The 24,445-nt window shown below is 35.1% G+C and overlaps 2 protein-coding genes across 4 annotated transcripts in view; both read left to right on the top strand.

The window, feature by feature from the left end:
* Nucleotides 1-3,319, top strand: part of LOC126978165 (elongation of very long chain fatty acids protein 1) — a 53,601-nt gene extending 50,282 nt beyond the window's left edge. For both annotated transcript variants that reach the window (XM_050826967.1, XM_050827009.1), the window contains exons 5-6: nucleotides 942-1,241; nucleotides 1,676-3,319. In XM_050826967.1, coding sequence (XP_050682924.1) covers nucleotides 942-1,241; nucleotides 1,676-1,957 — 582 coding nt within the window. In that variant the 3' untranslated portion in view covers nucleotides 1,958-3,319. The remainder of the gene's footprint in view (nucleotides 1-941; nucleotides 1,242-1,675) is intronic.
* A 6,464-nt stretch (nucleotides 3,320-9,783) lies between these two features.
* LOC126974213 (LMBR1 domain-containing protein 2 homolog) lies at nucleotides 9,784-24,437 on the top strand. 2 transcript variants are annotated; one of them, XM_050821768.1, is made up of 11 exons: nucleotides 9,784-10,424; nucleotides 10,500-10,675; nucleotides 11,083-11,461; nucleotides 12,158-12,328; nucleotides 13,445-13,622; nucleotides 14,811-14,992; nucleotides 17,317-17,556; nucleotides 18,271-18,472; nucleotides 19,986-20,090; nucleotides 20,485-20,569; nucleotides 22,252-24,437. In XM_050821768.1, exons 1-11 carry the CDS (start codon nucleotides 10,251-10,253, stop codon nucleotides 22,346-22,348), a joined length of 1,989 nt encoding a protein of 662 aa, XP_050677725.1. In that variant the 5' UTR covers nucleotides 9,784-10,250; the 3' UTR covers nucleotides 22,349-24,437. The 2 variants fall into 2 exon arrangements, with proteins under 2 accessions (XP_050677725.1, XP_050677656.1); XM_050821699.1 differs by having other exon boundaries at nucleotides 20,449-20,569.
* Nucleotides 24,438-24,445: the final 8 nt, after the last annotated feature.

Below are 24,445 nucleotides of genomic sequence, written 5' to 3'. Positions count from 1 at the left end.
ACAACAAAATACCTAAAATCTTAACGAACTAAAACTGTTGATGTATCTACAAACGATTGCCAGCGTGTCTTAATATCCGGGATGCGTGTTACTATTGCAAGCTATTGCAATACAACGGCATCATCCATTTATTATGTGTAATAAATAGTACATACTCGTACCAAGTTAGTTACCAAGGTAGTTAATTCAATAATTATATTTATTTTTATAAGTTTTTTTAAAGAGTAGAAGGCCCCTAACAAGTATCCGAGAGCGAAATTACGCCCATCCTGTAGATCAAATCTAGGCTTAGTTGCTACATTCTTGCGGCGGTGTCGTGTGCCGCTTCGTCTCCTTCCCTTAAATATGTTCGAAGTGAACGATGGCTGGCCCATGCGTCAACTCGTGAACGAGTGCTGCCTGTGGTGCCAGGTTGACCTGTTATAGTTAATAAATCAGTGTATTTGTTGGATGCGAGTACTAATTATGACAGTTATCACGACCATCATGTTCACGAAGCACCCTTACACAAATAATGAATTCAAGCTCTAAAGGTTGATGCATCCAATACAGGATAATTTATATTTATATAGTTTATTCTTTTTTACTTTTTATGAGATATTTGATTTTTAAATTCTTTAGCTAACACGCTACATATATTAGATGCAGCACCTTACAAACTAATTTGTTTTGTATATTACAGCCATTGTAAAATACTATATTGATTGAAAAGAGTGGCCGTTGAGTTTCTTGTATGTTCTTCTCACGAGCTCTACCTTTTCCGAACATGTGGTAGATGTAGTAATTTCAAAGAAATATTTGTAGTGACGATTCAAACGCGCTTAATTTAAGCCTAATTGTATAAAGTTTATCTGAATTTGAATAAAATTAAGCTTTTTAAAATACGTGTAAGAAGAATCTCTAGTAATATGTTAATAATTTATTCTTTTTTTAAATTACAGGTAGCAAGGGGCGTATACATATACTTTCTTGCAAAAATGACGGAACTTCTCGACACAATATTCTTTGTTGTTCGGAAAAAAGACCGGCAGATAACCTTCTTACATTTGTATCACCACACAGTAATGCCAATGATATCCTGGGGCGTAACCAAATACTACCCAGGTGGTCACGGGACCTTGATAGGTGTGATCAACTCCTTCGTGCATATCATCATGTATACTTACTATATGTTGGCTGCCCTGGGTCCTAAATATCAGCGGTATTTGTTCTGGAAACGGCATATTACGACGTTGCAAATGGTGAGCAATATTTATTAATATAAGACAAAAAATAATCAGTTATACATATACCTTTAATCTCAGTCATAATCAAATTTAATCTTATATATAAAATTCTCATGTCGCGGTGTTTGTAGTTAAACTCCTTCGAAACAGCTTGACCGATTCTCATGAAATTTTGAGTGCAAATTGGGTAGGTCTGAGAATTGGACAACATCTATTTTTCATCCCCCTAAATGTTAAGGGTGGTCCATGCAATTTTTTTTTTTAATATTTGTGACATTTTTTTTTAATTTGTTTCATTATGAGTCAGCATTAAAAGATAGATACATACAACTTCAAATTTTCACTTATCTACGATCAACAGTTACTTTTGTATCGTGATTTTAATATCGGCAATACAACGTTTGCAAATAGTAAAAAATACAATTTCTAATAATTGCTATAATTTTCAGCTCCAATTCTGTATCGCGTTCCTGCACTCCTTCCAACTGCTCTTCTACGAATGCGGCTATCCTCGCTGGAGTGTTGTCTTCACTCTGCCCAACTCCATCTTCTTCTACTACCTCTTCTACGACTTCTACTATAAGGCGTACGGAAAACCCGCCAGTAAGGAACCGACAACGAACGGCGTGACAAAAGATATCAATGCCAACAGAGTTGACATCAAGAAGCCAAATGGCTATTATGCGAATGGTCATCAAAATGGCTTACACACGGACAAAAAAGTCAACTAAATTGGTATACTGTGTATACGTCTTGTAAATAGTTAGTTAGTGCCTGTATATGATAGTTGTTATATGTACATTTCTTCTGGGGATTAGTCTAGAGAATAATGTACGGGATGGAATGCTACAGAAGCGTTACAGACATATTATTATTAAGTTAACAGTATTGGTTGTTAGACATCAGTAGCTGATTAGACCTTTATAGTATGTAGTAAAGAGAATGTTCTGGATAACGTATTTATCGATTATGATAAGTATTTTTGTTCAGATTATTCTAAATATAAGACGAAGTCGTTAAAGCAATAATGTGTATATTATGTAATAGGAGATGCTCAATTAAAGTTTTAATAGTTGTATTTGGTGCTTTGTTGATGTTTAAATAAAATGATATCCCTTTTATTACGGGTAGTTTGAAAAAAAATAAGAAATATCAAACAATGAGAGCAGGTGTAGCAGCTTTAATTGTGCAATATTTGATTATATTTTAGTCTTTAAACATGCCAATCAGGCATAAATGGCAGGCCCTTTCGGTGCTATGAAAAGTGGAGTTTGAAAAGAAGTCAATTAGTGTGGCAGTTAGATAACGTGAAGGCGAAATGTTTATAGACATTATCGGCCACTTTGTCTTTGAAAAAGCCTAAATGATTTTTTGAATTTAACAAAAAAAATGTTATCTTGATTTTGTAAGAATACGGAAAAGCGTGATGTCAGAAGTATTAAGCGATTAGATATCATTTTGTGAACTGATAGAATATTCATCCAATATTCTTTAAATTAAAGTCTTCCACACGGTTTTAAAATCATTTATAGGATGAATTATATTGTGCTCATAAATTACCGAAACAATAATATTGTAAAATAATATTGTAGTCTAAAATCCGACAGTATTGTTTCCTTCGGAAAAATTATTAGATATTTTGATAAAAACATGTCCAAAAGCATGAGAATACGAACATCAAAAACTATTTCTTTGCTTTGCAATTAATTACTCCGATCTTTCAACTCTCGGCGAAACTTGTTAGAAAACTTTTGTTCCATATTCTAGATGGGCTTTCAATGCGTAATCCTTGATCAAATGTATTTTGACCCTCTTTTTCACCTTTATGAAAGCAGTGACAAAACATCTGATCACGGTCATGGTATTTTGTGAAGACTTGACTTTAATAATTTTTGATTATTTGCCCTTTATGACAAAATCAAGTTTTTTGTTTCACGGTATCTTTCTTTTCTTTTTTGGCAAAACGACAGACGTCCGAACAATGTTTGAATGTTGAAACAAACGTCAGAAGATGTTGTGAACTTTATAATGGTGGTTATAATCGATTTAATATTATAAGATTGAATGCCTTTATAAAATGTATTTACCTGAAACTTGCTTTTATTTTAATTTCCCCAAAACTGTTTGTATAAAGATTTGCAAGAGACCTATCTAGAACTGCATTAAATTTTTTCAAAGTTAAATATACCTAAGAGTGTGCAAAGGGACAAGATCAAGTCGAGGGCGTAGAGAGAGTAATAATGCATTATACTACACCTACCAAAAAAATGAAAAAAAAATGAGTATATATTTAAATTGCAGACTAAGTAATGTTATAAATTTTTTACTAATGAAAATCGCTTTAGAAATAGATTTTCATAGCATATTAATACGAAAACAGTTTCTGATGAGGTGTATAAGTGTTTTGTATTATAACTGAGATATCAATAGATTAATTTACCGCTACTTTTTAAATAATTGGTTAATTACAGTCAAGAGTTTCTTTCTATACGTACAGGTAAATAACTTTCGATATGGTTTTGCATATGTGTGTGTGGCCGTGTATGGTCAGCACATAAATAAATAAACCTAAATTTTTATAATTATAATACACACGTACTTCATATGGAACTCATAAAGATATTAAAATAGTGAATATTAATATAATAATAATAATAAAGCCATTTATTCCATATCTCTAAAAAAAGTGTACATATGCAATTATGTTAGTTTTTTTTGTTAGTATTATTTGCTTATAAAAATCTAGGTTTTTAGTATAATTGTTATTTAGTTAAATTTTTAGATATGGATCCCAGATTGCGTAAAGGCCTCCTCCAACTTCATCCAGAACTTTCTGTCAAGTGCTGCATCCAATCTTTTCCTGCTGATTGTGCTATGTCATCAGCCCACCGTTTTATTGGTCTTCCTACATTTCGTTTTCCTGATGTTGGCCCCTTCCAACGTGTAATTTCTCTAGTCCACCTCCTGTCGGTATACCGTGCAATATGTCCAGCCCATTTCCATTTAAGTGCCAGTGCATGTGTGAGTGCATCGGTGATCTTGGTTTTCTGACTTATCCTGGCGCTTCTTACTTTGTCTATCTTCCTTATTTTTAATAAGCTTCTTTCCATTGCTCTTTGATTACTCGTAATCATCTGCTTGACTTTTTCTGTAAAGGTCCACGTTTGACAGCTGTACAATAAGCATGGTAGGACACTAGTATCCATTACTACTTTTTTCATGTGAAGATTGTAGTTGCCTTTTAAGATTTCTTTTAATGACCGGAATCTATTCCACGCTTTTGATACTCTTCTTGCTTTTGCTTACTTTTCTTCATCTTCGTTGTTAGAGTGATGGAAAGATACTCGTTTTCCTAAGTAAATGTAGTTATCGACATACTTTATAATATTGTCTCTTACATTTATTGGCTTCTTCTGACTGTTGGTCATTATCTTAGTCTTATTTGCATTCATTTCTAAGCCGATTTTTATTCTTTGTTGGTCAAGTGTCTGTATCATATCTTCTAAGTCTCTAGTGTTTCAGCTATGATAGCGATATCATCGGCAAACCTTACATGGCTTAGATAGCGATCGCCTATTTTGATCCCTTTTTGTGACCAGTCTATGTTTCGAAATATGTTCTCGAGCACGGCAATGAATAACTTCGGTGATAAGGGATCACCTTGTCTTGCACCTCTTTCTATCTTAATAGGTTTTCCCCTAGTTTCAAGTGTCACACAACTTTGACTATTTTTGTAATTATATGTTAAAATATTGATATATGTTTGGTCGATTCCGGTAGCTTTCAATGCCTTCCAAATTGAATAGTGACTTATACTATCAAAAGCTTTACGATAATCTATAAAAGCCACATATAATGGTCTATTAAACCCACGATATTTTTCTATAATTTGCTCTAAAGCCTGGATGTGGTCGGTAGTGCTGAAACCCTGGCGGAAGCCTGCTTGCTCTATTGGCTGAAACAATTCAATATTTTTTGTTATTCGTGTTGATATTATACCTGAGAATAATTTGTAAACGCAATTTAATAGGCTGTTTGGTCTGTAATTTCCGATGTCCAATGGGTCACCTTTTTTGAATAGCAGTATGATATCGGATTTACACCATTGTGCTGGTACTGTCTCTGTTTTTAATATCATATTGAATAATTTCGTGAATAAATGTACTAGAATTGGTGCCCCTAGTTTAATAACTTCATTGCTGAGTCCGTCTGGCCCAGGGCTTTTTTCATTCTTTAGATGTTTGATGTGTTTGTAAACTTCTTCTTTTTCTATTGGTTTGACAGATCTTGTATCAGGTTCCCAGTTAGTAATATTAAGTTCAGGTATTTGGTCATTGTCTTTTCTCTGGTACAAATCTTCATAGAAGATAGTTGCATGATTAATAACATCTTTTCTTGTTTTTGTTTCTTCTGACTGTCGTTTAAGTTTAGGTATCCACGATTTATTAATGCTTAGCTCCTTAAAACCTCTCTTTGTACTCCTATATTTATTTATGTTATTTGTAATCATATTTTGTCTATGTTTTTGGTAATCTTTCCGAATTGATTAACTTGTTTCTTTGTATAATCTTCCTAGTTCTTTTTTCATATAAATATCCTTATGTTTGCAAAGAGTGTGTTCGGTTCGTCTTTTTATCAATATTTTTTGTGTCTTCACTGAATACTCTATGTCCGTTATCGCTATTCAATTCATCTTCTGAGTTTTTAATGTTTACTTTTAAGGTTATTATAAAGTTAGTAATTTCTTGTTCTGTTTTTGGAATATTTGGTGTCTTGTTGAAGTTTTTTCTACTAATTTTGGGAAGCTTTAGGACCATGGTGCCTCTTATTAATTTGTGATCTGAAGGAAAGCTTGTGTTAATTACTTCAAAATTCGTGAAAATTTTGTGATTGTTTGTCATTATATAATCTATTTCGTTCTTAGTTTTCCCGTCGGTTTAGGTTAAGTTTAGGCTTACATGTTTTATGGTTTCGGTGGCTGATGATTATTTCCTATGGTTTCTGTTCAGTTAAGGATAAGGTTGAAAAAGAGTTGCTTCTTCCCCTCATGATGTCAAAAGCATTTGTTCTATTTACCTTTAAGGAAGCGTTTTGGTTCTTTAGTTGGTTAATAGTGGCAGGAGAGGTAGAATAGTCTCTTTTGCGTTTTTCACTTCCAATCATACTTTTCTTGACTATAAGTTGTTTGGCTTTGGACAGCGTAGTTGCCATTATTTCTTTCCTCTAAAAGCTTTAGGTGCAATTCTCTTCTCTTATCAATTTTTTTCTTGTCTTTCAGAATATCACGTTTTTACCAATTGTTTACAAATGAAACTAATACTGGCCTTTCCTTCTTATTTTTACTATTTGGTTTCCCAATCCTTCGTACTACATTAATGTCTTTGAGGTTCAGAGAAATATCGAGATCACTACTTATTTTTTCTTTCAAAATTTTTACAAGTTCAAATGAAGATTCTTCGATTTCTTTTAGACCATATAGAATTAAATTGTTCGCTCTACTGCCTCTTTCCAATGAAAAAAAATTTTTTTTTTCATTGTGATTATTAATATTAAACATTATTTTTTTATTCCAAATTTCTTCAACTTCAGATATTTCGCACTGAGAGGTGTGCAAACCAGCTTATGAACTGTCAGGAGGAGACTTCTCGCTGCCAATATATGTAGCCGTCGCCCTAAATTAGTTGTTGTTAGACTTAGCTTCGATCGTTATAAAATTCCTTCCAAACTTCAACACCTATACCTACTCAACTAAAATTCAAGAAACAGCTGACGAATGAATATAATAAAAAAAATTACGTTTAGTCTTCACAGCAAAGTGAGTTTAATTTATTCTTTAGGTACTAATGTTATGTACAGGGGAAATTAGTGAAATACGGGTCCCGAAGCACGATTGAAGAAACTTAATTCGATACAAAATAAACTCGCCCACCACATACCAATGTGATTTCAATAGTCGAAATCATAGGTATCTACTTACGTTTAATTAATCATGGAGGGTACCCTAACGGGTCACACTAAATATTCCATAGTCGGCGTAAAGGACACGTTGAACTAAGGCTGAGATCTATAAAGCGTTCTTAGACTTCGATTATACTTACGTAAAACTTAGCGGAGTGGGAGTTTAGCATGATCCTTTAAGTATATATATATATTTATATTTATATATATATTATATTTAAAATAAAAGATATATATATATTTTATGCTTATTTGACAGCTGACATTTTAACACACTCAGCAAAGTTTTACGTACGGAAAGTCTGATCAAAGTCTATATATATATAGATCTCAGACTAAGCGCAGAAGATGTCTAGTTCAGGACAAAATGGTAAGTCACGTAATCCTGTAATGTGCAGGAGTGGCCAATCAACGGTCAAAAACCTTAGTAAATACGTGGTCACTCCTAGAATTCTGTGAACAACCCTGGAGTATTCTAAATATCTGGAAGGAGCTGGGCAGCTTGGAGTAACTGGCCAACACTGTTGACGCCGGTGCTAACGCGTTTATTCCGGCACTCTTATTCCAAAGGCGTAGTCCCTGACTCATGTAAGTCAGCCCTTGTCCATCCGATCCAAAAAAAAGGAGACAGTTCGGATCCGGCAAACTACAGGCCTATTGCTATTACCTCCCTGCTCTCCAAAATCATGGAGAGCATAATTAGCCGTCAGCTCTTGGTATACCTAAAGGATCACCAGTTGATCAACGACCGACAATACGGGTTTCGCAATGGTCGGTCGGCAGGTGATCTTCTGGTATACCTAACACATAGATGGGCTGCGGCTATTGAAAGCAAGGGGGAAGGCCTGGCAGTTAGCCTGGATATAGCGAAGGCCTTTGATCGTGTATGGCATAAGGCACTCCTCTCTAAACTTCCATCATTTGGGCTTCCCGAGAGCTTGTGCAAGTGGACCTCCAGCTTCCTCACTGGGCGCAGCATACAGGTCGTTGTCGACGGACATTGCTCGAACCCGAAGCCCGTGAATGTTGGAGTGCCCCAAGGCTGTGTGCTATCTCCTACGCTGTTTCTTCTGCATATCAATGATATGTTGGACACCTCCAACATTCATTGCTATGCAGATGACAGCACTGGTGATGCCGTATACACGGGCCATGCACGTCTCTCTCGGGAAATCGTCGACCAGTGCCGGGAGAAACTTGTGTCTTCTATCGAGTCCTCTCTTGAGAAGGTCGCGGAATGGGGTAAATTGAACCTTGTCCAATTTAACCCCCAGAAGACTCAAGTTTGCGCGTTTACCACTAAAAAAACCCCATTTGTCGCATCACCGCTCTTCGACAACACAAAGCCTCGCCTAGTATTGGAATACTGGGTCTCGAAATCTCGAGCGATTGCCAATTCCGTGGCCATCTGGAGGGCAAAGCCAAATTGGCTTCAAAGAAACTGGGCGTCATTAATAGAGCACGGCAATACTTCAAGCCGGCCCACATTCTAGCGCTGTACAAAGCGCAGGTCCGGCCACACATGGAGTATTGCTGTCATCTCTGGTCTGGCGCACCCCAGTATCAGCTCGATCCATTTGACCGCGTGCAACGCAGAGCAGCGCGAATTTTTGGGGACCCAGTACTCTGTGAACGGCTGGATCACTTGGCGTTGCGTAGAGACGTCGCTTCATTGTGTGTCTTCTACCGCATTTATCACGGGGAGTGTTCCGAAGAGCTGTTTTACCTAATTCCTGCCGCCGAATTCCACCTTCGCACGACACGCCACAAGTTAGGATATCATCCTCACCATCTGAATGTGTGGCGGTCCTCCACAGTGCGGTTTACAAGGAGCTTTCTTCCACGTACTACAAAGCTGTGGAATGAACTTCCTTGTGCGGTGTTTCCGGGACGATACGACATGGGTACCTTCAAAAAAAGCGCGTACACCTTCCTTAAAGGCCGGCAACGCTCCTGTGATTCCTCTGGTGTTGCAAGAGAGTATGGGCGGCGGTGATCACTTAACAACAAGTGACCCGTACGCTCGTTTGTCCTCCTATTCCATAAAAAAAAAAAAAACTGTACGCAAAATGGACCCAACTAAATGGTTTAATTACGGTAACAGGAGCCCCTTTACCATATCATACCATTTAGTACTCTGATAATAATTTTATAATAATATGTAAGTAGAGAACCACATAGCCAATCCTAGGAAACTACCCGCTAACTTTTACTACAATTTTTGTTTCACTCGAGAGCGAGTGTCACATTTTCACTATATTCATATTATATTTATTTATTTATGTAGGTATTTTACTCGGTGGAAAAAGCAAAATACCTACCAAATAAAAAAACAATTAGGTACTCACTAGTAGGTATCATATAGCATTTTTTTGTAGTCGTGCCTACCTCACTTTTTAACCTACTTTTAGAAGTAATTTAAAAAAATGTTATCTTGTTCAAGCAATCATAAACAGGGAATCCTCTGTCTACGGTGAAAGCGCCTTAATAGGTTGACAAATTATTGACAAAATGACAAGGTCAACTTTGAAGGCTGACAGACAACTGACAAATAGCACTTATTGCCAATGTCATCACTGATAATCATTACATTGTTATGTTATGTAGACACACTTCCAGCTGTTAAAAAATCATGAAATAATCGATAACAGTTCTTGAATATTAAGTTAAAACAATCAATATAATACAATACTTGATTGCAACTTTGATAAAATTTAAAGTAAGCAATAATAAAACCGATAATTGTTCACTAGCGCCAATAAAACCTTGGTGGAAAATGATTCGTCTACAAGTGCATTATTCGTAAGATGTCTGAAACAAAAACAGACGACACCACATTTATTGAGTTTGATCCTATTTTGCCTGACTCTGGAATATTATTCTATGAAGAATGTCCAACAGAATATGAAATTGAACGGCCCATATTATTACCACTGAAAAATAACACCCAAATACGTTTTGAAGAACAGCAACACGAAGCTGTTAGAGTGTGGAAAGAACAGCAGAAAAGCAAAACATCTGTCAAAAAAGAGTAACAATTCCTTCTGTTTTTTAAACTAAAGCAAAATGTATTACAACCTATTCATCATAGAAATTTTATCAGCATTTATTCTAGCAGCAACACTATTGTATCGATATGGAGACTGTTATAGAAACCACATATTAGTGACTGTATCAGTGCTAACAGCATGGTACTTTTCTTTTTTGATTATGTTTATTTTGCCTTTGGATATATCATGGGTAAGCTTTATTAATGTTACAAACTAATTAATTACTTTTAACAACAAATAAGTTAAACACCTTATTGATTTTCAGACTGTATACAGGCAGCACCAGTGTCTCAATGCTACAGAACCAACATCTGTGGCTGTACAAGCAAATTTATCAAGCTCAGTGGCGCCACCCATAAATAAATGTGAAATATCATGGCCTGATAATATATTTCCAAGTCTGTGGCGAGTTGTGTACTGGTCATCACAGTGCTTAACATGGTCGGGTCATATAACTTATTTTAATAATTTATTTCTGATTATGGAATTGAAGTCCATATTTTATCATATACTTAAAAAAATACTATAAATACCAATTCATTCTGTTCTCCCTCTCTGACCATTAAAATTACAGGTTGTTTGTGGTAAGTAATAAAGTGAATAGAAGACAACAAGGTCTTGATTCTAATCCATAAAAATTCCAGTATATGGAACATGCTTTGTTAAGTTGGGGGAACAAAATGAAATCTGATAATTTCCATATTTGATTATAATCTTTTATGCCTATAATATTTATGCTAAAGTTTTATTTAAAAGATATTATTATTCCTATTATTTAAAATAGTTATAATGCTTGTAAATCTGTAGTAGGACTGCAATTGTAGACTAATTTGACATATTTATTGCAGGTTAATAATGCCTATGATGCAATCATATAGCAAGGCCGGAGATTTTACAGTGAAAGGAAAACTGAAATCTGCTCTTGTTGATAATGCAATATATTATGGTTCATATTTGTTTATTTGTGGTATTCTATTGATCTATCTGGCCTTTACTTCCGGTGTACAGTTGGATGGACCAAAGATAAAAGCTATTGCTTCTTCTGCTAGTAATACTTGGGGTCTCTTTCTTTTGATTTTATTACTTGGCTATGCTCTTGTTGAGGTTCCAAGAAATCTATGGAATAATTCAAAGAAAAATTACACACTGTCCTATTGCTATTTCAAAATAGCAAAGTTGAGTACTGATAAGTGTGAGGCAGAAGAGACTGTAGATGATATATTAGAGGTAAGATTTCACAAATTTGCACGTATTCATAATGCCTTAATCAATAAAGTATGGTTCACTGCATAGCAAAGTAACAGTACTATATAGCATATTCCTTAAATATACCATCAAAGACATCCTTGACAAAAATATAGACATTTATAGTAAAAATATATATTTTTATGAATAATATATTACAATCTGTCATGGATGACATTCATTAATAGGTCATGAATTTATATCAGGCTTGTGTGATATTAACATACTCATTCATTGACGTCTCCGCATCATTACAATCGGTCTACAGTAGAAGATCCTCTGGTTTTTTCCTTTCTAACCTTCTTGTTATAGTGACACTCAGGAGAAAAATATATTTTGATATAATATTACTATTAATAGTTGACCAGAATGATATTATTATGCCATCTTTTGCATACTTCTAAAGGAGCATGAATTGAAATTGAAAAGGATGGGCTTTTGGGTCCAAAACAATCCACAGATTCTAGTATAGCAAGCATTTAATGCTGATGCGGGATATTATTTACTTAATTTACAGTAAATTGTAATACCTACCTTCATATTATATGAGTATGGTATGAGTAAAATATTATTTCTTGTGAGTATAGTCATAAATATATTCATTGCTATGTGTATTGTCAATGTTATGGTATTAATGTTTCATGCTACAAAATTGCCTTATTGGGATATTTCTTTCAGAGTTTGAACATGGCATTGGGTGCAATAACAGCTGGTCATCCACTACAAAGCCATGTGGAGACCATTGTTCAGAAGTTGCCAGTGCAGTTAAAAGATAAATTGAACTCCAGAATACCACCAGATCGACCCTCACCTCCATCAATGAAGAGTTTAATTAATTTACACAAAAAGGTTTGTTAACTAGCATGTTTAGAGGAGACAGGGGATCATTGACTAACTTTTGACTTAAACTCTTATAGCTCTGATGTTTAACTTAATATAACAAAAACAAAAATTGATAACAGATAGAAGAACTATTCAAGTACCTAAAATAGTAATCTATATATATATTAATATAATATTGACACACTTTTACACAAATTATCTTGCCACAAACTAGGCATAGCTTGTACTATGGGCACAAGACAATGATATATTTAATACAATATAAATACATAACTACATATGAACATATGTTATAATACATATGTTTCCGAGTCATGGAGACCTGGAAACAAACATCCATATTCATCATATAAATGATTGCACCTACCGGGATTCGAACCCGGGACCTCTAGTTTAGTAGTCAGGGTCACTAACCATTTGGCTATATGAGTTGTCAAATATATATCCTGTATATTAATCATTATTATACTTATGTAGTTGATTTTCTAAACCCCTGAGTTGGTCAACCTACCCCATATCCAGGGTAATTTGGCCATAAGCATGGGGTAGGTTAACCTAGGCCGTAATTAGTGTAAATAAAGAGGGTAAGCATAAAATAAAACATTGAAGTGATGAAAAAATATTTTATTACAAATAAACTTACATTTATATTTCTATTTTTAAACTATTTAACAAAAAACGTAAATTAACAATAACTTTAGTTTTGTTGTACTTGTTTCAACCTTAATTGTTCAAAATATTATTCAACATGCATAAACTTGTGAGTATCTAATATTATAAACTATTAAAACAGAAGTTTCTTTTCTAAAATTATCATAAACCTCTATAATCTTTTACCAACGAGAAACAAAGTTCTACCTCGGACATCATTAATATTATTATTTCTCCATAGTTATAATAATATTTTTTAATACTACAATCATTTTACTTTCAAATATTTTTGAAATTTTCATTGAAATTCATATTTAAAAAAATTTAATAATTATCTTAATACAGTATTAATATTTATTATTCTATGTATGCATTCCTATGACACAATTCATATTCTAGATATAGAATACCTTATCAATATCAAAATCTGGAGAAAATAATTTTTAACTACATATACCATCCTAATTACAGACCATTAAAGCTCTGCATGTCCTGCAACGAACAGAGACGCAGTATGGGCTCATGTTACAACGGATATTCCACTTGGAAGATGTATCAACCAACTCAAGATCCCCTGATAAAAGGTTCCAACATACCTTCTACACACCGCGACCTAGAATTCAACGAATCTTGTATTCACCAGTATTGGGTGAGTTGTATTAGAATTAAATAAAATATATTGAATAATTTAAAACTACCAAAAAAGTTACTCCCGTCAAACATATCTTTATAGTTGCATATATCTTTTATCTTCTATTGGTAGCTGACATTGAACACAGGTTTCTCGTATTGTATAGCAGAGTGAACAACTCTGTTATTATTCAGGTTTATGTCTTACACCCTTATGTTTTACCATCAACAAAATTGATTCATGTCACACTTTGCTCATCATCATCATCAGCCGGAAGACATCCACTGCTGGACAAAGGCCTCCCCCAAAGATTTCCACGAAGAACTGTCTTGCGCTGCCCTCATCCAACATATTCCGGCAATCTTGACCAGATCGTAAAGGCATAAAAAAAAAAAAGGCATAAAAAGGCATTTATTTTCTCAAAATTGATTCCTTTAGAATTCTTTTTGATGTCATTTCTTATACTACTAGATACTACTTATACTACTAGATACTACTACCGCTTCGGAAACAAATGGCGCTCTGAGAGAGAAGAAGCGGCGCAAGAAACTCTCCAGCATTCTTTTTTTTGCGCTCTTTTCAATAAAAGTATACAATATTGTACAGTTGCTATAAAATAAGTAAGTTGCGTAGGTCCATCTTGTGGGGGGCCTACCAACACTTTGCTGATAATTCTTTTTAAATCATAAAGGCAGTTAGGTTTATATTTCCATAAAGATTGTATTACAATTGCCGGACTGTCAGTTTCTAATAAATTGATGCTTAGGATATGTATGTTCAAGCTAATTTCGACCTACTTACTTATTATGACTGTAGGAGAATGATATGTGGGCCACAATTCAATTTGGCGATAATACATCAGCACTTACCTTCTTTGCTCATGATATAGGGAATATACCTATATATTCAATATATAGTCAAATTTGACATCACTCACTTTTACAGGTTATAAGTTTTACTATTTAGTCATTCTTGTTTTTTTACGAAAGGGAAGATAAACTAATGCATGCGTCACCTAATGTTAAGTGATCACCACTATCCACATTCTCTTGGATCACCAGAGGAATTACAAGTGTTGCCATAAAGCTGTTTTTGGTCAAGTACTAGTAAGTTTGGTTGTGTGTTTGTAAGTTAATTAGTAATAAATAAGTCGATTTTGCGATTGTTTTTATTTATTTTATACAATACAACGATATAACATTTCAGAATGGTACTGGGAGTGTTTAATAAAGCAGTACTTTCTGAAGACAATGGCGGTAATCACATGCGCGATGTCCCTGATGGTGGTCTGGTCCGAGGTTACATTCTTCAGCAAGAAGCCCGTGCTCTCTATATTCGCAAACGTCGTTGGCGCCGCAGGGGATAATTTTAACTATGTTGCTATTGTGGTGAGTGCTAAGTGTTGTGTTGCCAATAAATATAATAAAATAAAAACATTTATTTTCAGACAACTATGAATCATTCTTAGTAAACTTATAATCGTATTGTGTTTATAATTATAACTGCAAACGATCCAACCAACGGACAGTCCCCGCTGTCGGCTATCACCCTCAGGACACTGTCACTGCTGCCTTGTATTGGGCAGAATAGTGAAGGATTTTTTACGTAGGATGGTGCTAAAGTTATCGACCTACAGCGCTACATATACGTGGCAGCTCCAACAGTACTCTGAAGGCGTTGTTATACTAGACCCTCAGGGCGCTGTACGATTCATTAGTGTATCAAGCCTACAGTCCACTCGAGTCGACTCGAGACTCGATATGGACTACGCTAATAAGAAATAGAAAGATAAATTATTATTAAATACTTTTCGAAGAAGTTGTCAATGAATCAGTCAGATGGAACTTTTCTTCAGTATTCTTTTTTAAATCTACCAATGTTAGTGAATCGTAGACGGACTTCAGATAACTACACTAGAGAAAATCTAGCAGGGTTAAGTCACTGACCACTCGACGTCTTCGTGAAGTCACCTTTTTGGGAAACAACTCGTGTAAGGCTGCTTTAGAGTTCTTCGTAGTGAGGTTGAGACGCAGAAGGTAACGGTCACTGTTCTGTCTCTGTGGTGCTCAAAAAAATAAGGCCCAATAATGCACTTTGCCGACATAGGACTAGGAGTAGCAACCCACATGGTTTCTTTAGGACTGCAACTGGCGTTGGTGTAATACCGTTAAGTTTACCGATGTGATTTGATGCACGTATCCATCTTAATGAAAGTGAACCTAATGTAACCTGCAGTAAATCATTACTCTGGAAATAAGATAATCTCAATCCAGACTCACGTTTTCTGATGGTGGCCCGAGGCTGTAATCTCGAGCCAAGGCTCGATGCTACCATAGAATCATGGACAGTCATAATGGATTTCCCTTAAAGTATTTTCAGTAATATTGAATGCTCAGATTCACATTAGAATAGTAGCACTGCTTAGGGTTTCTTTAATGTTGCGCAATTGATAATGAAGGCACAATAACAGACGAACATGAATGAGCTATCGATTACTCCCACGGTAGACACGCTCGCAAAATGAGCGCTCTCCCGTGTAAAGAATAATAGTAACTAAAAATATAATAACTGACCTAGCGACCGATGTGCACTTCCCCCTCCTGGTGTGCTTTATTTGCGTGTCGTTCTCAATCAAAATAGTAGTGCTGGTCTAACACAAACTGTATAAAGTTTAATGAAATATTCAGTGCCTAGGTGGCTCTGATCGAGAAACTTTCAAACAGTATTTGTTTAAAAGTTTCGCTATTTTGTACGCTTTGTTGAATGAGGGCAGCGCAGGACCCATCGCCCACGTCGTGGAGATCTTTGTGTAGCAGTGGACGACTTCCGGCTTATATGATTCGTATGTGTCCTATCTATGTAACTGAGTCTTTTAACGTATTTGTTCAATTTTAAGGAATTCAAGTTACTTTATATTTTTACATAAGTGAGGGAAATAATAAATCGCAATAATAAATGATAATTACTTTGACTTAACTAGGATCACCGGGATAAAACTATATAAATACTGTTGATGGGTTATGAGACTGGAAAATTAAGTATGTTGTAGTTTAATTACAATTTAGGAAACTATCATTGGACCTTATATTGCTATAGTATGAACTCTCCATATAACAAATTGTCTTCTTATTATTAGTTTGACTTGCTGTGCGGTAAACCGCGTTTTTTTTGGTTTATTTAAATAGTTTTTATACATAATTAATCGGATTACGAATTGAACCAAGCCATTTCTGAAACTAAATCATTCAAGAATCCGTTAAAACATACATCAATTGTTTTAGTTATAACTATGACAAACACACGTACAGATATAAATCGAATCAAAATCACTTTATTCATGTTGGTCAACATTTACAGCTTCATCTTTTTACAAATAATTTCAACTACAATATATGTAAAGTGATGCAACAAAAATACTCAAACGTCAAAAAGTTAATGTAAATTAATATGTAAAAACAAGATTATGAGTGCAGTAGACGCATCAACTCACTCACTGTAAATAAATAAAGGTATTTTGCGAGCATTTTATTAGCGATGGTAAAAAATACAATAACATTAATTTTAGTACCATAAAGAGACCATACCAGAGTTTCTGGTAGTCGCCGAGCAGTGACTTTTAATAGTTTAATAGAGCATGACGAAGTGTGCCATCAGAACGCAACTAAGAGATGTAAGTCAGCTGCACCTCTGTATTTACTCAATTTCATTTCAGACAATATCTACACTGAGCATCGGCTACATATTCTACTGCGCCTATTCGACTGTACTCAAGATCCGAGTTCTGAACCTGTACTACTTAGCACCACACCACCAGACCAACGAGTACAGTCTGATATTCTCCGGGATGATGGTCTGCAGACTAACTCCCGCCATGTGTCTCAACTTTTTGAGTCTTACACACTTGGACTCTCACATCATCACCCAGAGAATCATGGAGACTTATTATACACAGGTGAGGGGATTACCTTATTATTAGATGGGGCAATGAACCCAATTTATGGCTCGTATAAGGTGAAATTTTTTTTATGACAAAAAGGAACGAGGCGAGCAGGACGTTCAACTGATGGTAATAAATACGCTCTGCCCATTACAATGTACCGCTCAGGATTCTTGAAAATCCCAAAAATTTTGATCGGCACCACAATTCCGCTCGTCACCTTTAGACATAAGTTGTAAGTCTCGTTTGCCCAGTAATTTCACTAACTACGGCGCCCTTCAGACCGAAACAATAATGCTTACACATTAGTGCTTCACGGCAGAAATAGGCGCCGTTGTGGTACAGGTAATCTAACCGGCAGCTTGTGCAAAGGAGCCACCCATTGGAAGGTAGGTAATAATTCCCCCTCACCCTCATTTTAAGAATGATCCCCCAATTGAAAATTGACAGAATTATGCCCAAAAGTGCAAATCGCTATATGTTTGAAATTATGAATGGTTACAGATATTTATCAAGGAATTTTCTTTTATCGGGTTAACTTTCCTGAATGGTCATTCTATGGGTATCTTCATAAGAATGTTTGCATTTTAAAGGCAGGCAGATTTTTTTTGAATCCTCGAAGAAATAGGGTCGTGGTGAGAACAAACTATTTGGTGATCTTTAGTTAGTCTTTTGTGTCGTTTTACATTTATAACTGTTTTCAATCAAATTGTCTTTTTGTATTGATAGATAATGGGTCACATGGATGTCCTGCGAATCATAGCGGAGGGCTTCAACATCTACTTCCCCATGCTGGTGATATTCCTGTGCCTGGCCACCTATTTCTCCTTGGGCAGCCGACTGTTGTCCATGTGCGGCTTCCAGCAGTTCATCGGTGATGACGAGCTTACCACTGACCTCGTCGATGAAGGTCGCGAAATTGTTAAACGAGGTATGTTTTACAGAGATAAGGAATAAGCATATATATTATATTATTACGTATTGGTTGTTTTAGGATAGAGTTTACACCACCAAATAACAAACATGCAACTCCAAAAAATAACTCAAGGGGGTATTAAAAAAAATTAGGCTGTTATTACTCAGTAATATGCATAGACCAAGCATAGTTATTAGACTAATTGATAGCTTCCGTCTCACTCACATGAGAAAAAGAAAAACTTATGCGAGTCTGATGTAAAGAAATGAGATAGAATGATTAGATTTTTGTTTCGCCATGCGTGCCGGTTTTTTCAAGGTCAGCACACCCGGTGTGCTAAATAAATTTGACAGCGCTGCACAGATATCTTGTTTACTTTTATTTGCTCCTGTAAAAATAAGCTATTATTGTTGTGAAACGTGTGAAATATCCACTATTTATTCAACATCAGTGACAATTTTAAGTAGAATCGAAGGAAATATGGTGCGATGTTGTGTTTTACGATGTAAAAGTGATAGTGAAAGAACACATGTGTTATATTATGTACCTATATATATAGGACATTATCTGTCTCATGTTGGCAACGCCAAACCGTTGTCTAGTTACTATACTTGGTCTATGGTAATATGCTATTGGTTTTCTTAATAATATTAAAATATGTATTTTATAAATACCTGCCATCTTGGCGCCCTTAACTGTGACGTCATAGTTCATTAAAAAAAATGTTAGAGAGATTGGGGTGAAAATCAAGGTTTGATGTGAAGAGAAGGACAATCGTATCCGTAACTGCATTGCTGCCCCTTACTTCTTGCAAAGTTTGAGAAATCACAGCAGTGATACGGCTCAACCAGATGTGTAAAGAAATCACTTTATTTACCTTATACTTGGTACTTCAGAACCGTTCCCACTCCAAAGCTGGTCTGAGCGAGAGCTAGTTGTACATCTCTCGTGGAAACGCAGCCTTAAAGTGCTTTTAGTTTGAACGCATATTGGACGTAAAAGTATGTATGATATTATGATGAAGCCATAACCTGAGAGTTGATCAAAGCATACAAGATTTTATGACGGTACGTCACTCGTACCGTTGGCACACAATGCGAGAGGTTTTTCAAATTTTATTTGTGTATTAATTCTAGAATTCTAGAAGTGAGGGTTAACACTTTAAAAACATAACAAATTGTTTATATTTACAAGAGCGACATCTCAAGTCAATTTCCTAATATACAAATACTGGGGTTGAGCATGTTATTAACTGTAAAGTAGATCCTGTAGATTAAGCCACAACCTGATAGTCGAACAAAGCAAACAAGATTTGAGGAAGATACGTCATTCGAACGGTTTGCTCAGTTGGAAGAGCACTCGCACGGAACGCGAGAGGTCGTGGGTTCGAGTCCAGCATCATTCATACAATTTTGTTTTCAAATTTAATTTGTGTATCCTATGTAAATCCTAGAAGTGAGGGTTATCACTTTGAAAAAATAACAAATTGTAAAAGTATGTGTAATTATCGTGTTTATATCTGGAACAGAGAAGCGTCGACGACAGCGGCACGAAGAGTCGATGTTGAGGCGCCGTGAGCTGAGCGAGCGCTTCCCGCAGAGGACGTACCGAGCGCCCGACCAGAGGGACGGAGGTAACGGCGGACGAGTGACGATGTGATGTCTGATTACATACATACATACATCTACTGCACTCCTTTGAGTGTTACTTACTCTTACTCTTTTGAGTGTTTTTTTATATTTTTTCCGAAGTGGTGGTATATATATACACCACAAATTTGTCAGTGTCAAGTTAAATTAGACTACCAAGCTTTTAGAATGGGTTCCTTTAGTTTTACGGTAATGAAGAAGTTTTTACTTAAAAAAAATACTGTCCTATCAATAACATATACAACCTTAAATGAATATTCATTAAATTTATTATTTAACTCTAAAAATATTATGTAAATGTGTATTAAATAGAGCGGTTATGATGCATGTTCCGCCTTCCAGCCCACACCGGGCTGCTGTCGGACCGCGACGACACAGAGTACTACGTGGCGAGAGACTCACACGTGGAGCCCTACCGCCGCGCGGAGGTGCCCTACAACAGACACGGCGACGTCGACGACAGGTAACTTGACTATCTATGAGGTAATAAGTGGCAGGCACCTTCGCACAGGATACCGGCTAGATTGTGGCCACAACAGCGCCTATTTCTGCCGTGAAACAGTAATATTACTGTGTTTCGGTCTGAAGGGCACCGTAGCTAGTGATATTACTTGTCAAATGAGACATAACATCTTGTCTCAGGGTGACGAGCGCAGTTGCAGTGCCGCTCAGAATTTATTGGGTTTTTCAAGAATCCTGAGCGGCACTGCATTGTAATGGGCAGGGCGTATCAATTACCATCAGTTGAACGTCCTGCTCGTCTCGTCCCTTATTATCATAAAAAAAGTGGTTCTTTACTCCAAATTATATTCTTGATTGATCTTTAAGTTTTTAATTAAAAGTCGTTTTTAAAATTAAAAAATAGAGTTCCCGCTAGATAAAACTGTAACCTATCAAAATAACAATAAAAATTAGTTGTAATATCAATAACTTATTTTAAAATTTTATGTACTGCACTTAAATATATTATAGATGAAAAATGTAATATATTATACATTTTATATACATATATATATATATAGTTCATTTAATTTAGTTAATTGTTTCATATTAAATAGTTTCTCTGTTTCACATTGTCAAGAAAATCATAAGTAAATAATTAGAATTTCCTTCAAACACATGTTCACACATTAATTATCCGTGAACCGTACCACACACAGTTTGTCTTAACACATAGCTTGTTTTATAAAGTAAAAAATAGTTTTGGGGTAAAAGTCAATAATTGACTATTAATATATATCAATTATTATTATTTATATCAAAATTATATTAAAATCAAATCAAATATGCATATTTCTTCCAATAGGTAGTATAGTGGGGCTAAAAGATTTTCTGTTTCATCATAATCGTGTTGCAGTAGCCATGTTATTAATTCTTTCTTGCAAGAATAATATTATGTTTTATTAATTAAATATAATGTATCACATGCCTTGTTGTGCATAATAGAATGATAGATATGTATTTTAGAACACATGTAACATAGCTTGTAAGACTTTTTTTTTAATTAATCTTACTATTGGTCAGCTTCGAAAATATAGACTGGGGTGGCTGGCTGTTCCCTGGCTGATTCATCTTACCTTTCATACCCGGGGTATAATTTGGAACACTCCTTTATACCACGGGCTGGCGTGTGCGTTTACCTCAGGGAGGATGTCTCTCCCGCCGAAAGAAGGAGTGCATCGACGATCAAGTCATCTCCGATCGGCTTGATTCTCTAGCATTGCGTAAAGATGTGGGTTCTCCCTGCATCTTCTACCGCATTTATCACGGGGAGTGCTCAGAGGAGCTGTTCGGGTTGATTCCAGCGGCTGAATTCCACCACCGGACATAACGTGCAAATTACCATCCGCATCACGTAGACGTTTGGCATTCCACAACCGCGCGTTTTGTTCGAAATTTCTTGCCTCGCACACCCACTTTGTAGAATCAACTACCGGCAGCAGTCTTCCCGAACAGATACAACTTAGGGACCTTCAAGAAAAAAGCATACCTTAAAGTCCGGCAACGCATTTCTTGACACACCTGTTATTGCGGATGTCCATGGGCGGTTGCCTCACCTCTCCCCATACCGTGAGCCTCTTGCCCGTTTGCCCCCTCTCATATAAAAAAAAACTTAAAAAGATCTTTATAATTATTATCCCTCAGGTTTGGCGAGAGCACGCTGCCCTCCATACGAGACGAGTTCAACGGGCGGAGGGACAAGATGACCCTGCCGCCGCGAGGACTCTTTGACGACGTGTAGCGCGGCGCTCCGCAGGGAATACATTCGGTGCCTTTTAGTGTTACCTTTCACCGTAGGTAACTTATACGTCTAGATAGTCTCTTCCTGTTGACAACCGATAAAAACAGGCCAGGTTTAATACATCAGTATGTGTGACAAGCTACATCTTACACTCCTGCCTGCGTTCCTCAAAATAGAAGTAAACTCTAAACTTAATTTTTTTAGACGTTTTCACAGCTATCATAGTCTATCTAGACGTATAAAATATGATCTAAGCCTTTCACATACTTTTTTTTACTTTACTAAATTATAATCATTTAATGATGAAACGAACTTTTTAGGAAAATTATTGCAAATATATCGACTGCTTTCACTATACTGATAAACGGCACTAATAAATATTGAAGGATTCTTGGCTTAGTCCCTCTTTTTATGAACAAGAAATACTGGCGCTTGGATGAAAAAATTTGTACAACTTTCCTTCGAATATGGTTAGTGACAATGGCCTCTTTAGTGTAGCGATCAGGTAGATTAGGTCTATATCTATAGATATGTGCATAGATAAATAGATCCATACCAAAAATTACTGAATCAATAAAACTAAATAGCCTTCTGACAGATAAATGAGTTACAACACAGAGTTGCCGACAGATCACTAGAATTTATGACATGTAGGTATTTTGTACCTAATGTGCTTAAATTATTAAATAATTTTGTTTTATGGTGGTGATAAATTCTATCGATTTTGCTAATTCATAATTTTTTATTGGATAACTTAAGTGTGTTGTCGCCGACTTTTTTAATATAGGGATTTCATAGTTTGTGATTGTCACCGGATTATTATTATAACTGTAATTATTATTGTTTACACATTGGAATATAATAATAGAAAAAATACTCAATGTAAATAGAACTATATTGTTAATTTTTAGGAAAATCTTTTTATTACTAATTGGATTACTAATCGTATTTAATTTAAAAGCAATAGTCCCTACAGAAACAGTAAAGATATCGGAGTTATTTGAAGTTTTTCCACCGTGATTTAAAATGTAACAAAGGACTACCCCCTTGACATTCATAAAAAAAAGAATTACGAAAAAAGATTTACAATGTATCAATTTAACAACTGCTTTTTTGAGCCATTTAGCAAGCAACACTAATTATAATTTATATTAACAACGGTTGATAGTTCTTTTCACGAGACCACTAGATATCAATTTATTTAGAACAATTTTTAATGTTCACTTTATAATATTAGGTATTTAAAGTGCTAGCAAATTTTTAATTATGTTAATTTTGTTATAACACGTGTGTGGTATTTATTATTTATCTAATCCTGTTTTAATATGTGTATGGTTAAATAAAAGTTTTGAGTAAGATAGAATATTGTTGAAACAGAACAGACGTTAGGTATTTAAGTGATGTCAGCCAAATTTTCAGTACACACAGAAAAAAAAATTATAATATATATAGTTATATAACCAGAACCATTTTGAGTTACCTTTTATTTCGCCCTAATAGAAAGACTTATTTAAGAATAGCTTGTGAACTAGCATATTTTAAGAATATATTATAAAACAGATTTACGCAGAGCGCCATGAGCTATAGCGATTAGTATAGTTGCAATGAAAAATAGTAGGTACTGTTAATAAAATCTATTTTACGCTCATGAAAAGATCTTTCATTTAAATAAATAATACATTGGGAGTGTTTTCGACAGCCTTTAATTGTAATAAATCATAAAATACTACCGTGAGTCAAGTGTTGACGTTATTGGTTGGTACGGCTGGCGAAAAGAGACAGGGCCGAATTATAGCGATAAACTTAAAAATGATTTTATTCAATATATACAATATTAGCCATATAAATACGTATTATACTAATTGAGAATGAGATTAGATTGCATTTTAGTTAACAGTAATGTCTGCATTTGGTTATTGATAAAATTAAAAATTTTTGTAAATAGTTTATAATTGTAATTGTAGCAATCATCAACACTGTGTGGTATTTATTACAAATGTGTAGCGTGTTTATGTAATTTTATTGTAAATAAATTGTTGTTCCATTCCATAGTTTAAGAGTATTTAATAAAAAGTGAAACAAAATAAAAGTGTATCA

The sequence above is a fragment of the Leptidea sinapis genome, chromosome 1 (assembly GCF_905404315.1).
Source record: "Leptidea sinapis chromosome 1, ilLepSina1.1, whole genome shotgun sequence".
Lineage (NCBI taxonomy): Eukaryota > Metazoa > Arthropoda > Insecta > Lepidoptera > Pieridae > Leptidea > Leptidea sinapis.
Note: the sequence above shows the minus strand (reverse complement) of the source record. Positions and strands in the feature narration are given on the sequence as shown.

Coding starts and splice junctions, on each gene's coding strand:
- LOC126974213 (XM_050821699.1), top strand. CDS start 10,251: ATGTATTACAACCTATTCATCATAGAAATTTTATCAGCATTTATTCTA. Junction 10,425..10,499: donor TGCCTTTGGATATATCATGG/GTAAGCTTTATT, acceptor ATTGATTTTCAG/ACTGTATACAGGCAGCACCA. Junction 18,473..19,985: donor TCGCGAAATTGTTAAACGAG/GTATGTTTTACA, acceptor TATCTGGAACAG/AGAAGCGTCGACGACAGCGG.